Genomic DNA, 14,696 nt, shown 5'->3' with positions numbered 1-14,696 from the left:
TCCTGGCTCCGCCCCCCCGGGGTCTGGCAGCTGAGCCCGGCCCCGGCCCGCGTGCGCCCGCGCCATGGGGGTGCGGGGCGGCCGGCTCGGGCTGGGGCGGGTCCCTCCAGCCGGTCCTTCCCCAGCGGCAAGACGGAGCCGGGCCCTGGGCGCAGGCCCCCGGGAGAGACGAGCTCCGAGTCCCTGCCCGGAGGTGGGAGTGCAGGCACGGCGGGCGGCACCTCCCAGTGGGTGCCCCTGAGGGGAGCCCCAGCGCCTGCGCTGCGGGGGGTGCACTGCTCTCCTGTCACGGCAAACGGAGACCCTCCCCCCCACCAGTGCATGTGCGGGAGGGGGCTGCACTCCTGTCACGGCAAATGGAGAATGTATAAGAATAAAATGGAGTCAAAATGGCAAGGCTCCTCCCCTCCTCGTCCCCTCCCCTCCCCTCCTCGTGGGGCTGAGGGGCTGCCTCTGGAGGTCCGGGCGCCGGCCCTTCCTTGCCTGCCCTGGCCTGCCCCGGGCCTGCAGGACTTCGGCAGCAAGTTTGTGCAAGCCTGGCCGCAACAAAACAAATGGCTTCAGGATCAGGAGATTGTTTGATTCCCCCCCCAGTCTCCAAACATCGAGGCTTGGGAGGGGAACGCGATGAAGTGGCTGGCCGCAGGGCTGGGGCATTCTGCAGCTTGGGTTAAGCATGGTTTGAAAGATGGGTTTCAGAACCGGTTCTTGCCCCCAGTGGTGTCGCCAAAATGTCGCGATGCTTTACAAAGCACCTTAGCTCCCTCCATCTGCTTTACACCCACTAATTAATCCCCCTGCTTCTTCCCCCTTCAGAAAACCTCCACCAGGTAAGTGCCTGGAGGATGGATTTTGCAGATGGGTAAATGGAGACAAAGAGCAGTTAAGCAACTTCCTAAAGCCCACAAAACCCAATGGCAAAGTATTGATTTGCAGCATTGGGCACATGGGCATGTGGAATGACAATACAGAAGATGAGGGATTTAGATTTGAATCTAAGGACTCAGGTATCCCTCAGTTGCTGCAAAACAGTGAAGTTTTGATCCTGCCAGTCCGGAAACAGTACAGAGCCTTACACCTAAATGGAGTCAACCTGGTCTGTTACAGGACAGGAGCCTGACAACCCAGCCCTTCAAATGCTTATACCTGCGTGTAATTCCTGATAGAATTAGGAGAAAAGGGCTATATGCTGCAACTGGATCCCTTCTAATGGATCCCAGTGTTCATGTGTGGAAGTCAACAGAGCAGGCATTTGTGGGAATCCAGTCACAAGCTCTGTGCTTAGACCATAATCCAGGGATCCTAATTATACCCTCAATCACAGAGAAAGCTCATGGTTTGCTATTCCTATTGTATATCATTTCATTATATACTACATGTTAGTTAAAGGGAAACTGTCAAGTTGTAGTATAATCCATTTTTAAAAGAAAACAGTTGAAGTAGCCTTTGTGTGCCCCGGAAGTCCTCCCAATTTTACAACCACATTTTCTTTTTTATTCTTTTTTTTAAATGATTTTTTCCAGTGTTGCTGTGTGAAAGAATCCCTACCCAAAGCCACCAGAGTAAAAGTGAGCAAAAATAGCACTGTCAAATAGATGCAGTATACAAACAGGAAAAAAAAAAGAAATATATTTTCTCCAATCTCAGCCATTGCCTTCTCAGGTATTTAAAATATATATGTATTTTTTAAAGGCAGGAACGATTTTTGTTCTAGGAGGTGCTAGCGTCTTCCTAATACATAGATATCTTCCTAATACAATAACTCAGAACTAATAATGATCTGGCTCACTAATTTCTCACCTGGAAACCAAAGGAAAATGGAAACAAAAGTCCCAGATTGACTTGCCTGGCCTGCCTTCTGAGCAGCAGCTGGTGGCAGGGGTTGAGCTGGATTGCGCACCACTCTTTCTGCCTGGGGTAGGGATTGGCATGGGAGTGTCCTGGATTTCCTTAAAAATAATAGAGCCTGAAAACACGTGCAAGTATGTATATATTTTATTTGTAATTACACACTTCAAGGCCATTTTACACTGCCCAGGTATTTAGGACCATAAATGAGCATCAGGCCTATGGTGTTTTCATCATCTTTTTTGATTTCACAATAAGGAAGTGACTTCAAAAGTGTGTCAAGGGGATGTCAGAGACATGTAATAATTTATGTATTTTCAAAGAAGATGATTAATGTGAGGAGTGTGATGGAAAGAAATGCAAGACAAGTTAGGGTAGGAAGTAGCTGAGAAAGAGTCTGGGGGAGAATAATTTTTAATTCGGTATTAAATTAGAGATTCCCCATATAGTGGTCCCTAGAGCTCTCAGCCAACAGGGAGCTGGTTAGTCACATTGTGCTGGCACTTCCTTTTGATTTCCAATCACTAGGTTATTTTAAATTAAACTAACCTTATGTTAAATACTTTCTAAACATTATTTTTTCCATAGGAAGAATTACTGAAAGTGTCACAAGGGTGCAGTTGCTCACTAAAATGTGGTTCATGCCATGAACATTTTTTAAAGCTTAGGGACAAAACTGCCATTCTATAATTGTTTTATAGCTCAAGCGTTTTAATTAAAATGAAAAATCATGGACAGCTAGATTCTTTTTAAAAAAAAAGTATTAATGTGCCTAAAGTGCAGTTAGATGCTTAATGGGATTTTAGAAGTACCAAGACACCTAGCTGCTGTTGATTTCAATGGGAATTAGGTATGTTATCATTTATTAAAAAATCCTCTAGACACTGAGTTGCATTTTTAGATGGCTAACTACCTTTAAAATGTTGGGCCTTAGCTTCTGCTTCTATAATTTATGGTGTCCCTAAAATAATTAATTGGATTTGCTGTAAAGCCCTACTCCATATGGACGAGGATATCTAATATCATGTACTGTTCTGTTGTCACTTTGTTGTTATTTCTGGTATCCAGATTAAGTGGTAATGCAGATACCATTGTTACAACCTTATTACATGATTTCCTATAATATATCTTCTTACAGAAGCAGCAAGTCTTACTAGTGTCTATAAACAAAATTGCCTCAGTGAAGATGAATGCTCTACTCAAATGCTCAGCAGGTGGCCTTGGAAGTGATGCAATAAATGAATGTCATTTAGTACTGCTAAATCAGCTGAAGTCTGAATGGGGAAAAAAAAACTTAAAGTGCTAACCAATGAACTCCTTTGGTTTTGCTTTCCTAAGCAAACACATATATATGCTGAATTGAATATTTCAGTTTTGAACCTGGGAGGTTTGAGGTTGAAATGGGTAGGTGTGCACCTTTTTTATTAACACAAAGCAGCTATGAGCTAAACCAGAGTAGCCTGAAACACTTATTCAGAGGACAAGACGTCCGTTTCCTTACTGCTCTGCCACAGTTAAACTTTGCCTTTCAACCATCTTGCCAGCAGAATATGTTTCCTATTGCAAAGCTCTGTTGGGCTTCTCAGCAAAAGTGGGTTCTCTGTGCGCAGTTTTAAATATTACTCAAACTTCTTAAGTAGGTACCAAACCTTCAAATTACATTTGCCCTTTAATTAAGAAAGGTTGAATTCCTTTCACAGGTTCCCCAAGATGCATGAATCAGGGAAGTCAAATTCAGATCCAGAATTTGCTAGATGCAGAACTGAACTTCCAGAAAGAGCACTAGATCCACCTGTATTCTAGATATGCAGGTGCATCTGATGAAGTAGGCTGTTGCCTATGAAAGGTTATGCCTCTCTGAACTAGTTAGTCTCTAAGGTGCCACCCTGCCCTTTCCTCCTTTGCCTGACTTCATACTAACACAGCTAACTACCTTTCTCTATTACAGATATAGTTATAATACTATTCTTGCCATGGGCCTGATGGGTTTTCAGGGTGATGGAACTGCTGATTCTACATGGGTGGTTTATTAATGACACTTTTGGACTGTTGTGCATGTGTTGCTTCATTCAAAATTGTAAATGATCAGAGGACGAAATTGTTGGATGCCTTAATCATGTATTGTCTCACACTATGCAAAAGAAGAAGAAAAAAATCACTGTGCAGATTTTTCTGAGTTATTTGCTTGGATTTTCATTTTTTCCCCCAGACGAATTTATTTTGAACAAATGCTGATCAAGTTGCATTGAAAGCTAAGATGTGATGGAATTCTTAAAGATGGCTGTAGGCTGCATTGGATTATATTTCCCTTAGTAATAAACCATACCAATTAATCTTCATAGGGTAGGGAGCCAGAAATGGTGGTGTTTAGAGTGATGTGGTAGCTGTGGTGGTCCAGGAAATATGCAAGAGGCAAGACCTGATGAAGAACGCTTTGCATTCCAACTATGCATTTGGTTCAATAACAGATATCACCTAAGGAAATCCTTCCCTCTTGTACATGAAAGTCAGTGGCATTCCTCTGGCCTAAACAATAATCAAGCTTCTAGTGTATATCCACTCTGCTATGATAAACAACTACACAAGGTGTAGGACAATGGTCAATTGAGTTCATAGAATCCAGTCCATTCACATTCAGGTGTACATGGATCTTTTGGGGATTATCAGATACTGAAATAGTTAAAAATTGTATTGCCATCACCACATATTCCAATATCATGGATCAGATTCGAAAAGTATATGAGACTGTCTTTAAAATCTCATCATTGTAAACAAATGTTTGAACAGCTTCTTGGCCTTTCAGCCTTTTGTAACCTTAAGGACTATAAATATAAGCAAAGAGAAAGCTGGTATTCTGCTGTTTTCAAGTGATTATAGAGTCTGTTGCATGAAAAGCAAAAACTAAGTACTGATATCAAAAGATTTGTGATAAATTCAGGGCGATGTAGACACTGCAAAAAAAAAAACAACACCTAACAGCAACAACAATGAAGAAAAACATCACAGCCTGGTTTTTTGTCATTAAAAGTAGATGGATATAGCTCTCAATACACAGAGGGAGCAAATCTGCTCAGGAGGAAGGGCCTTTTTTACCACAAGAGGCAAGGATTTTTCTTGCATATTTTCTGGACCATCATGGCTATAACATCGCTTTTTTACGACTGTCATTTCATAGCAGAACTGCACTTTAAGACTGCAAAATGCAACAGGCTGCAAAGAAAATGCACATCAAATGGAATTAATGGGAAGATGGTTATGCTCTTTTTTTAAAAAAGCAGCTTAGCTGATTCTTTGCATATTAACTAATTTTACTGAACAGGAAATGATGTTGTGTTTTTTATATTCTGACTTGAAGCATTTTTATTCTTTCATGAATGTTAGTTGGATTTCAGAAAAATCCTATTGAAGCATAACCCACTCTTTCTGACACAGTACAAGATATATTAGATGCATGGCGCTGGAGAAAAAAAGAATTAGCATGCAAAAAAGCAGATGTAATATTTAAATGTTCATGAAGAGTTAAGCTTCTGTCCTTATGAATCTCAGTAATGTTGTGATTGGCCTACAATTTATGAGAAAATTATTTAGCAAGTATTCACTAAACACTGCTTGAGCCCTGTAGTTCTTTGCAAGTGATGTCACTGCTTTAACACTTTTATCAGCACTTGTACACAGACTTCCAGTAAAATTATCTTGGCAGAATATGCAGTGGTTTGGGGAGAAGTTTTAGAGCATCATAGAATCAAGTTAGGAAGTCTGACTGACCTGTGGATGAGTTATGAATTCTCTTTGGTTTCTGTGTATCAGAATTAATTACTAAGTTCCATTTACATGGTCCAATACTTGCGCAAACCAGTAAAAATGAGATTGCATCCCTGTCACTGAGGGCACCGTTGCTCTTTACTTTCACAATCCAAGCTGAATTTTCAGGGCTGTTGTTCTGAAAGTAAAGATTTTTGTTTAAATCCATGTAGTGTATAGGTGGGACGTGGGTACTTGGGAAGTTCTGATTCCTTATTCAGGTTCAGACCTATTTTCTGATTTGTTTTCAGGCCTTTCTCACCCCTCTTCCCCCATCAATGTATTGTGCCAGTATAGCCAAATTGTATCTCTGAAAGCTGCTTTAAAAATATGGGACCACATCTAACATTTGAAACAGGGCAACGTACATATCCTTAAGAAATTTCCATTGTCAGCTTGGTATACTTTAGTGCACCCTTAAATCATGTCACTTCATCAAATCAGAAGTTCACACTGATTTTTTTCATACTGCTGTTTCTTTCATTGGTATTGGCTTTTAGCACGTGTGGAGTGAAAGTGAGGACTGCTTACCTTTTCTGCAGCTGGCACAGGACTACATCTCTTCCTGTGGGAAAAAGACACTCCATGAAATACTGGAAAAAGTCTTCAAATCATTCAGACCAGTAGGTGCATGTTTTACTTCTAACTATTTGCTAGATCAGCGATTTTAGAAACATGCTCTTAGTGAGCAAGACATTATTTTCACAGTGAATTCTTTGTCCAGTTAGTTGCCTTTGCAGTAGCTCACGTGAACTAATACCAGATATATAGAGTGTGGGTTCTTGGTGGAGAGGGGAGGGGGATAAATTTAACTGCCTTTTTATTTTTTGCTTTATATTTGGCAAATTGAGATTCTCAGTTTTGGTGGGAAGCAGGTTGATGTCACAGCTCATAGAATCCACTTCTTACCCATAGGATAAATTGTGTGCTGTTGCTATAGGGTCAAGTATGAAGAATGGGATATTAGTCAACTGTGCAGGATTGCGGTAGATTCATTTCCTAGCACTGATATATGGGAATTTTGCAAGTGTCTGAATAGAGAAAGTGCAGCCTAGGAAGCTGGGGAAATACAGTTATTCTGATATTTGAAGTGTCTAATAGAAAAATAGTTGTCTATTTTAGCTACTTGACAAGTGATTGGCATAGAAGTAGCTTGGGTTTTGTTTTTATTTATTTTTTCCTGCTCATCCATCCATATATAATGGATAAGAGAGGGGCACAAAGGTGCCATATATTCCTGCAGTAGCCATTCACTTAAAAGAAAACGTTGTTAAAACATGGGTTTGGTCAAAACAACCCTGTTGTACAGCATCTCCATTGAGGGGCCCAATGCTGGACTAACAGGAGCATTACACAGGAGAATAGAAGCTCATTGGCAGAGTCATGTCTTTTACCATATCACCTTAATCATGTCTGGAAATAGAAAATCTGATCAGCATGCTTTTGAATGAAACTGTTTCAATATTAATTTTAGATGAAAAATTAATTTGATATATTTTATATTATTTTGTTTATTTGGACCAGCTAAATCATGAACATTTTAAATACCAGTAATTTAATGAAAAAGGCAGGGGGACAGATTGCTTATATGAAAATGCTTGGCTTTATTCTATTTTACTACATTCCTACAATACCAATGAAGCCAAGAACTGGTCAAGATGAAAGAATTTAATTGAAAATAACCTTTTGAGAATGGAAATAAAGACAAGTGGATTCACAGTTTTCTTAGAAGGGTCTAGAAATTCAACAACTCAGTGCATATGCTTTTAGGTATAATAAACCTATAAAAATATAAGTATACTTCCTAGAAAATTCAACTTGATCTTGAGACAGATTTTCATTCTTGGTATAGCAGCAAGACTTTTTTTCTACAAGAGAAAGTTCCACTGGTTTGCCTAAAAGAGATTTCAAACTAATTCAGTGAAATTGTTCACAGAAGGTTTTGCATCATCCTTATTTCAGTTTAAAGAAAAATTAATTTAAGTTTTAAATTGAATCAATTATAAAACACTTTATGCTGAACCAAATCAAACCACTCTTTGAAACTAGAAGAACATCAGGTGTGAAAATCAAAAACATTAGGATAAATTAATAATCAGAATTTTGTGTAATAGGTGGGTCCCTTACCCCATCTTAGTGCCACCTCTTGATGCCACCTCTCATCCCTCCCTACTAACACACCCTCCTTAGTCTCCTTTCAGCCATCTCACACATTGTTTTAACCATCCAGCCTCTTTGTGGTTTCCTCTACTTAACAGTTCCATATCTGTCTATAGATATATAGACGTGTATGTGTGTGTAATATATATATATATAGTGTATAATAATATATCTATAATGTGTATGTATGTATATTTGTAATATACACACAACCATTTATATAGGACGTACACAAAAGATCCTAACTTTTCTGTTCCTCACATACAGGCAAGGTATTCCATATTCCCACAACTCCTACAGTTGTGTAGTCTTTCATTGTTTATCTTGTATTGTTTATCTTTTTCAGCAGATGCATCTTCTGCTGCTCAGGAACTAAAACAGCATTGGGGATCCAGGTCTACTCAACTCCAGCAGGCCCAACCTATAGCTTTGGCTGGACACCCTCATCAGTTATGCTCTGGTGCAGCTCAGTACAGTTCAGTACAAGTTCCCTGGGTCAGTTCTGTATCTGTTGCTTTATGACACAGACACCTCCTATCTTGTACTGGCTTGCCTACTAAATCCTGTTGCTCACACCGTCACTCCTAAGCTCAGCCACCTTCAGTTCATCAGCAGTGGGGGTTCTCATCCCTCTGTCCCACTGTCCCAGTTACTACCCTACTCTCTAGTTGTCCAGTGGGAGCTGTCCAGCACCAGTGCTGGAAGTCCTCACTTCGGTGGGCATAGAGCCAACTCACTGCTTTTCTCACATGCCTCCTTTTATATCTGTACAGGTGGGCAGGCACTGCTTTTCTCACATGCCTCCTTTTATATCTGTACAGGTGGGCAGGACCAGAAGTATCTGGCCTTAGAAAGCAGTCTCTTTTCTGTTGTCCTCCTCTTCCTCCAATAAGTGAATTCATGCATTGAGCTCTTGGTTGAGCGAGAGCATATTGTTTAGAAAGGCATCCAATCTTGATTGAAAGACTTCAGGTGCCTGAACATCCCCTACATCCCTGTGAAAAATGTCAGTTATGTTTCTAATCTGAATTTTTCTAGCTTCAGTTTCCCTCTACTGAATCTTGTAATGCTTTTGTCTGCTAGATTAAAGAGTCCTCCACTACCAGAAATCTCTTCCAGGTACCGACAGATTGTAATCAAGTCACCTTCTTCACTTCACCTTCTCTTGGATAAACTAAATAGATTAAGCTTCTTTAGTTTCTTACTTTAAGGCTTGTTATCTAGACGTCAGCAAACAGGGGTTTGCATTGATATTACCAAGACAGTTTAATTCAGCTGGTAAAAGATTGTATATAGATAGGGTGGGATGCAGAGAAATGTTGCTGACTAATTTTCACTCTATCTCTCTACTACAGAGTAAAGGCAGCACCCACAAAACAGGTGGAGTTTCTTGTTTGTTTTTTAAATAAAAACACTTTCATCAACTGGTCTATACCACGAACAAACATTTTCAAACCCTCATGACTGCCAGATCAAAATAAAGTTTTCATGTGTTTATGCCTTTCCCATAGGACAGTTTGGGAAACACTGACAGGACAGTTTTCCTCCCCCTTCAGTGCTTGATCTATTTTTTAAATACTGTCTTGAATACTTCTTCAGGTAATAAGAAAAGTGTATTTTATGTGCTTCCCTTTCAAACATGACAGAACCTTGCTCCTGAAACTTAATTTTAAAAACGTGCCATGAGGCAGAGACGAGGCCTGGCATATTTCAGCTTGGAAAACGGAACTTTAGAAAAGGTATCAACTAGTAAAGATGGGGGCAAATGTTTTAGAATTGACTAGTTATTTTTGGATACCCAACTTCCCAAAGGCTTGGTTTGGGTCTTTAGAATAGAAATGGTTAGGAAACTTTTGCTGCTGCCAGCTTTCCATTACTCCTTACTGTGAGGTTCTCAGAATGTTTTGCCACCATTAATTCAGTCTTGCTATAGCTCTGTACAGTTCATGTGTAACAATTGTTCATATGCATATCGACCTCAGAGATACCATGTAGGTTAATGCAGTTAGACTCAGTCAGCCTTTCACTTTCATGAGTGGAGAATTCACTTCTGTGCATCTTCTAGGTGACACAGCTGAGAGAACAGTTCCATTGTCCTGGCATCATTTTCCCCCTCTCTTTTCCCAGCCAGAGTGAAAACTGTTCTGCTGTTACCCAGGATTGGTGCTTCACAGAGATTACAAGGGAGATGGGATGTGGAGGAGTCAGTGTCTGTGGAATGTCCCCACATTGCTGCTAGCCTGTTTTACCCAATGACATTTCTGCCTAGACTACCCACCAGATTTTATGTACTTAGTTTCATTAAAGGCTTATTTAGATTAGATTTAAAATGTGTTGGTTAAAGTGTATCAGCTGACATCATACGTTTAAATCCTTTCCTAGACAAGGCCAAAATGTTCTCAACTGCTTTTCTCTGGTAGGGATAATTTGCGAAGAGAATCTAGAGCTTCTTTTTCTTCTTATTGTTCCCTGGGCTTTTCCCACAAGTGAATACAGTTTGGCACTTACTCTTTTAAAGTGCTCTAAAAAGATTCTTGTTTATTTATTTGATGAGCACCCAAAAGTGTCAGGCATGATACAGACAAATAAAAATAATACTGATATCACCTCCGTTCCAAAAATTCACCACCTTAGAGTGTATTGAGACAAGAGTTTTTGGTTAGGTTTGACAATGGTCATTCCCTCTACCTTAATAGAACCCTTATCACCCCTTGGATTTAAAACTCCCTCTGTGATATACTATAAACCAGGGTACAAAGCAGCGCAGATATGCTCATCTGCGGCCTGGGACCGTTAAACCCAGTCATCTCAGCTGAGCTGAATTTGCCTTATTTCCTTCCTTGAGGATAAAAATGTTCAGTTTTTCTTTCTTCCACTTGTCCCTACAGAAATAGCATTGTCCAAAGGAGATAAAGAATAACATGAGTTGGATGAAATGTGATAGTGTCTCATGCACTTTTACAGAAACCTGCAGGAGGCACAGTAGAAAAGTTTACTTCTCAAAGCTTACGTCAGAGACATCTTAATAAGGGTTTTTTATATTATCTCCCATAAGTGTGATTAGAGGGGAAATGTCTGTCATTTTAAATTTCAGATCCATTTTAATCCGCAGCTCTAGCAAGCCCCTACCCAAGCCTGTGTGTGTGTTTTTGTGGGAAATAAAACTTCTTTCCTTCTCAGAAAAACAGCAGTGTTCTGGCTTCTCAGACACCACTTTCTTTCACCAAGCCATTCTAGCTTCTGAATGCAGGCTACAAAGTGTTTATCCTGTGGTTCTAAACACCTATGTTTGCCTCAAAATTGATTCAGGCATGAATAAGTTAATGCATTCATATTATTTTTTTAGTGGAAAATACTACCAATTCTTGTACTTCTGTTTTTAATACTTTCTTGTTTGTCGGAGGTTGATTAAATATATTATCATCCTTTACCATACCTATTGCTTATACCAGGCTTGTCCAACATGTGGCCTGTGGGCCGCCGTGTGGCCCTCCAAGCTGTTTTCTGAGGCCCAAGGTGCTGTGATGGGAAACAGAAGTAAACACTGTACTTTCATTTAGGGGGGTGATGTGATAGCACTTCCTGTGAGGTCTTTGAATATGGCCCACCGGACCACTGGGTGGTAAAAAGTTCATGATCCAGCCCCACATTCAAAAAGGTTGGACGCCCGTGACTTATACATTAATGGATTGTTTGCGTAGCACCATGGGTGTACAGTACACTTTGCAATCATTACGACATATCTGGAAAAACCGTAATCTTTGTCCCCAACATTAGCCATGTATCCTAAGCTGGGAGCAAGGGTTCAGCCACTTCTGCAGTGCCAGTGTCTGCTCCTATGCTCCCTTTACAAAATCCAGGTTGTCCCATGCTACTGGTACTCTTGATTTACATGCACTTAAGTTAGAGAAGGAATTGGGCTTGCAGGCTGGCAAGATGTGAAAATACAACACCAACCCACTCACTGCATTATCCGTTGCATAGTGTGAATGGCCTTAGCATTGTGGGGCAGCCCAGCAGAATAACTCACATGGTATCATAATTACCATTCTAGGCACGGGGTCAAGCTAAGGGGTATAGGGAGGATTTGTAAGATGATTCTTTCAAATAGATGTCAAACTTCACATAATTGTTTTGCATAAAGTAAGTGTGTGTGAGAGAATGATGAGAGAGAGACGGAGACAGGGAGAGAAATCAAAGATCACACTCCCTAATTGTGTTTTTCAGCCCTCAAGATGATACATTTGTGTGTTTACACTTTCAGTGCTAATATTACAAGGAAAAGGGCTAGCAACTTTTTATTCCAAATGAAACTACAGATTTCTTTATGCAGGGTTTTCCCCCTCTAATCAAGAAAGAAAAATTGTTATAACTAGAGCTGGGCAATTTTTTTGTCAAAATCTTTTAGCTGAATGAAGCATATTTAGATTGACTGAAACAATTAGTGATTTCATGTTGAATTAATCAAATTGTTTCAGCCTGAGAAAAAATAGAGAAAAAAATGTAAAAAAGTCCGAGCTTTTGTTTCAATAGTTTTTAGGTTAACTGTTTTACTTTTTCATTTTAAAACTATTCTTTGTTTCAAAATTTGCCTGAATTGAATTGTATATGGTTATTTTTCAGGATTTTTAGGTTTCTTTTGGAACAGTTTGAACTGTCTTTGGGCTCTTTGCTTTGGCTAGGTGAGAAATGCCAAGAAGCCCAAAAAACTGATGTTTCCATAGTTGTGGTTAAAACTAGGGGTGCACTGAAAGAGACTTTGGGGGCCAATACCGATAGCCGATTTTTAAGGAGGCATAGGGCCGATACTGATCTGATTTCCGATACAGCTGCATCCAGCTGGTAAGACTGCTGTGGTGGAAGATGAGGCGGGGAGGGAAAGGATGTGTGGGGGGGGCACAGATCAAGGCCCCTGCGGTGAGGGAGGGAGTGGGGCAGGGGCTATGGCAGGTGCTGCCCAGGCGAGGCAGGGTGGGGCACAGGATGGAGCCATGGCTTGCCTGGGGGGAACAGGGTGGGGGGCAGCTCCCACCATTGAACATACCCTGGGAGAGCATGGGGAGGGGGCATGTGCCCCTGGATCTGTGTGGGGTGCGGGCAGGGTGTTCTGCAGCTGCAGGCTGCAGGCTGTGCAGGGCTCTTCTCAGTGTGTGGGGGTGGGGAGTTGAACCAGGGCTGCGCTCCTGGCAGGCAGTGGCAGCACTGGGAAGGAGGGTTATGGGGGGGCTACAGTGAAACTTGGGGTGGTTGCAGCCCTCCCCATAACCTCCTTCCCACTGCCATTCCCCACCTACCCCGAGCTCCGGGAAGAGCCTGGCACAGCCCCCGCCCACAGCTGCAACCCACCCTGCCCACGCCCCATGCAGATCCAGGGGCACATGCCCCCCTATGCCCTCCTGGGGTGCGCGCAGGGGGCACACCCCCCAACCCTGCGTCCCCCAGGTGAGCCATGGGTCTGTCCTGTGTCCCACCCTAGCTGGGCAGCACCTGTCCCAGCCCCTGACCCTGCCCCTGCCCCTGCCCCAATCTCTCCCTCACCGTGGGGGGTGTTGATCTGCGCCCCCCTTTCCCTCTCCCTTCCCCTTTCACCACAACAGACTTACCAGCTACAGGGAGAGGCCTCCAAGCTGCCTGCATGTTGCGCTGTGGCTGCGTGCATACACGGGTATTTATCAGCCAAATTACTGGCCACACCAGGCCAATTTCCAATACAATCAATTTTCTTTATATTAGCGCCAATATACCTCTAGTTAAAACAATACATTTTGCTGGTACTAGAAGTTTACAGTGCTGGACTGCTGTTCTATCTATAGAATAGTTTTGAAATGTCAAAACTCTAATGATCTAACTCACATTTTTAAAATCTGCTTTGTCCCTGCTTTTCAAGTCTCATATCACTGAATAGCAATTGCCACTCTCCTTAAGGAGTCAGTTGGGATTTTTTTAATCTCTGCTGTGTGACAACCACTACTTTATTCTTTAAGCAGCATACAACACATTTCTGTGGTTGCTTTTTCAGCCTTGGCAGGCTTAGTAAATATTACCAGTGATGTTTAGCATATGATTTTGCTTTGGATCCATTAGTAGCTTATGTAAGTTTTATGAGAATTTGGGTGTGACATTTTCAGAATAGATGTATTGTTCTGACCAGCATTTGTTTATGTATTCCTAAATTGTATTGACTCGCCAACTTCTCTTTGGAATAAAGGAAAAATTTAAACTGTTTTTTTTCTCTCCTAAAACAAACAGGTGCCATTAAAATGATCTTAAACTTTAGAGTGGAGACAACTAAAGTCTCCTAGCTGAGAGTTATATTGGCAGCTTGTCAGAAGCCTGAATCCAATTTGCAGAAATTTGAATGGATTTTAGCCCATTTCAATTTTAATATACAGCTATCCCTAATTAAAACTACTTAACCCAGCATGAAATGTTCTGTTTTGAGTGAGATAATGAATAGGTTAAGGAAAAGAATTGTATCCTGGGATCTAAAGTCTTTTAGAACCATGCCTACCCTATCTAACTCAGTGGACTGCACTCTTGTACTAAGGGTGTAGAATGAATGTGATTTGGTCATGTGAGATTACTGTCCACAAAGCAAGTGGGCAATTACTGACAGAGCTAAGCAACAGGATGTGCTAAGTGGGCCCTATTTGATTTGGATTCAGATTTGGCCCAAATCAGGGACAGTGATTCAGTTAGTTGATTCAGATCACTGTCCCTGATTCGATTTGGCCAAATCCAAATGTGAAGATTCAGTGCTGATTTGGAAAATCAGCAATTTGGATACAGACACAGCTTTAAAATTTTTTTCTACATACCTTGAGGTAGCAGGTACAACGTGTGATCGCTGCGATACTGAGGCACACGGAGCATCCCACAGGAGTGGG

General features: G+C 41.3%; 1 protein-coding gene across 1 annotated transcript in view; it reads left to right on the top strand.

Annotated features, from left to right (window-relative positions):
* Window positions 1-946: 946 nt before the first annotated feature.
* Window positions 947-14,696, top strand: part of MTURN (maturin, neural progenitor differentiation regulator homolog) — a 16,220-nt gene continuing 2,470 nt past the window's right edge. Inside the window, exons 1-2 of the mRNA XM_019533770.1 lie at window positions 947-1,096; window positions 6,150-6,272. Of these exons, the coding sequence (XP_019389315.1) occupies window positions 947-1,096; window positions 6,150-6,272 (273 nt within the window). The remainder of the gene's footprint in view (window positions 1,097-6,149; window positions 6,273-14,696) is intronic.

The sequence above is a fragment of the Crocodylus porosus genome, unplaced genomic scaffold, assembly GCF_001723895.1.
Source record: "Crocodylus porosus isolate Cpor-Errol unplaced genomic scaffold, CroPor_comp1, whole genome shotgun sequence".
Classification (NCBI taxonomy): Eukaryota; Metazoa; Chordata; order Crocodylia; family Crocodylidae; genus Crocodylus; species Crocodylus porosus.
The sequence above is the reverse complement of the archived record's forward strand: the minus strand, read 5'-3'. Positions and strand labels throughout refer to the sequence as shown.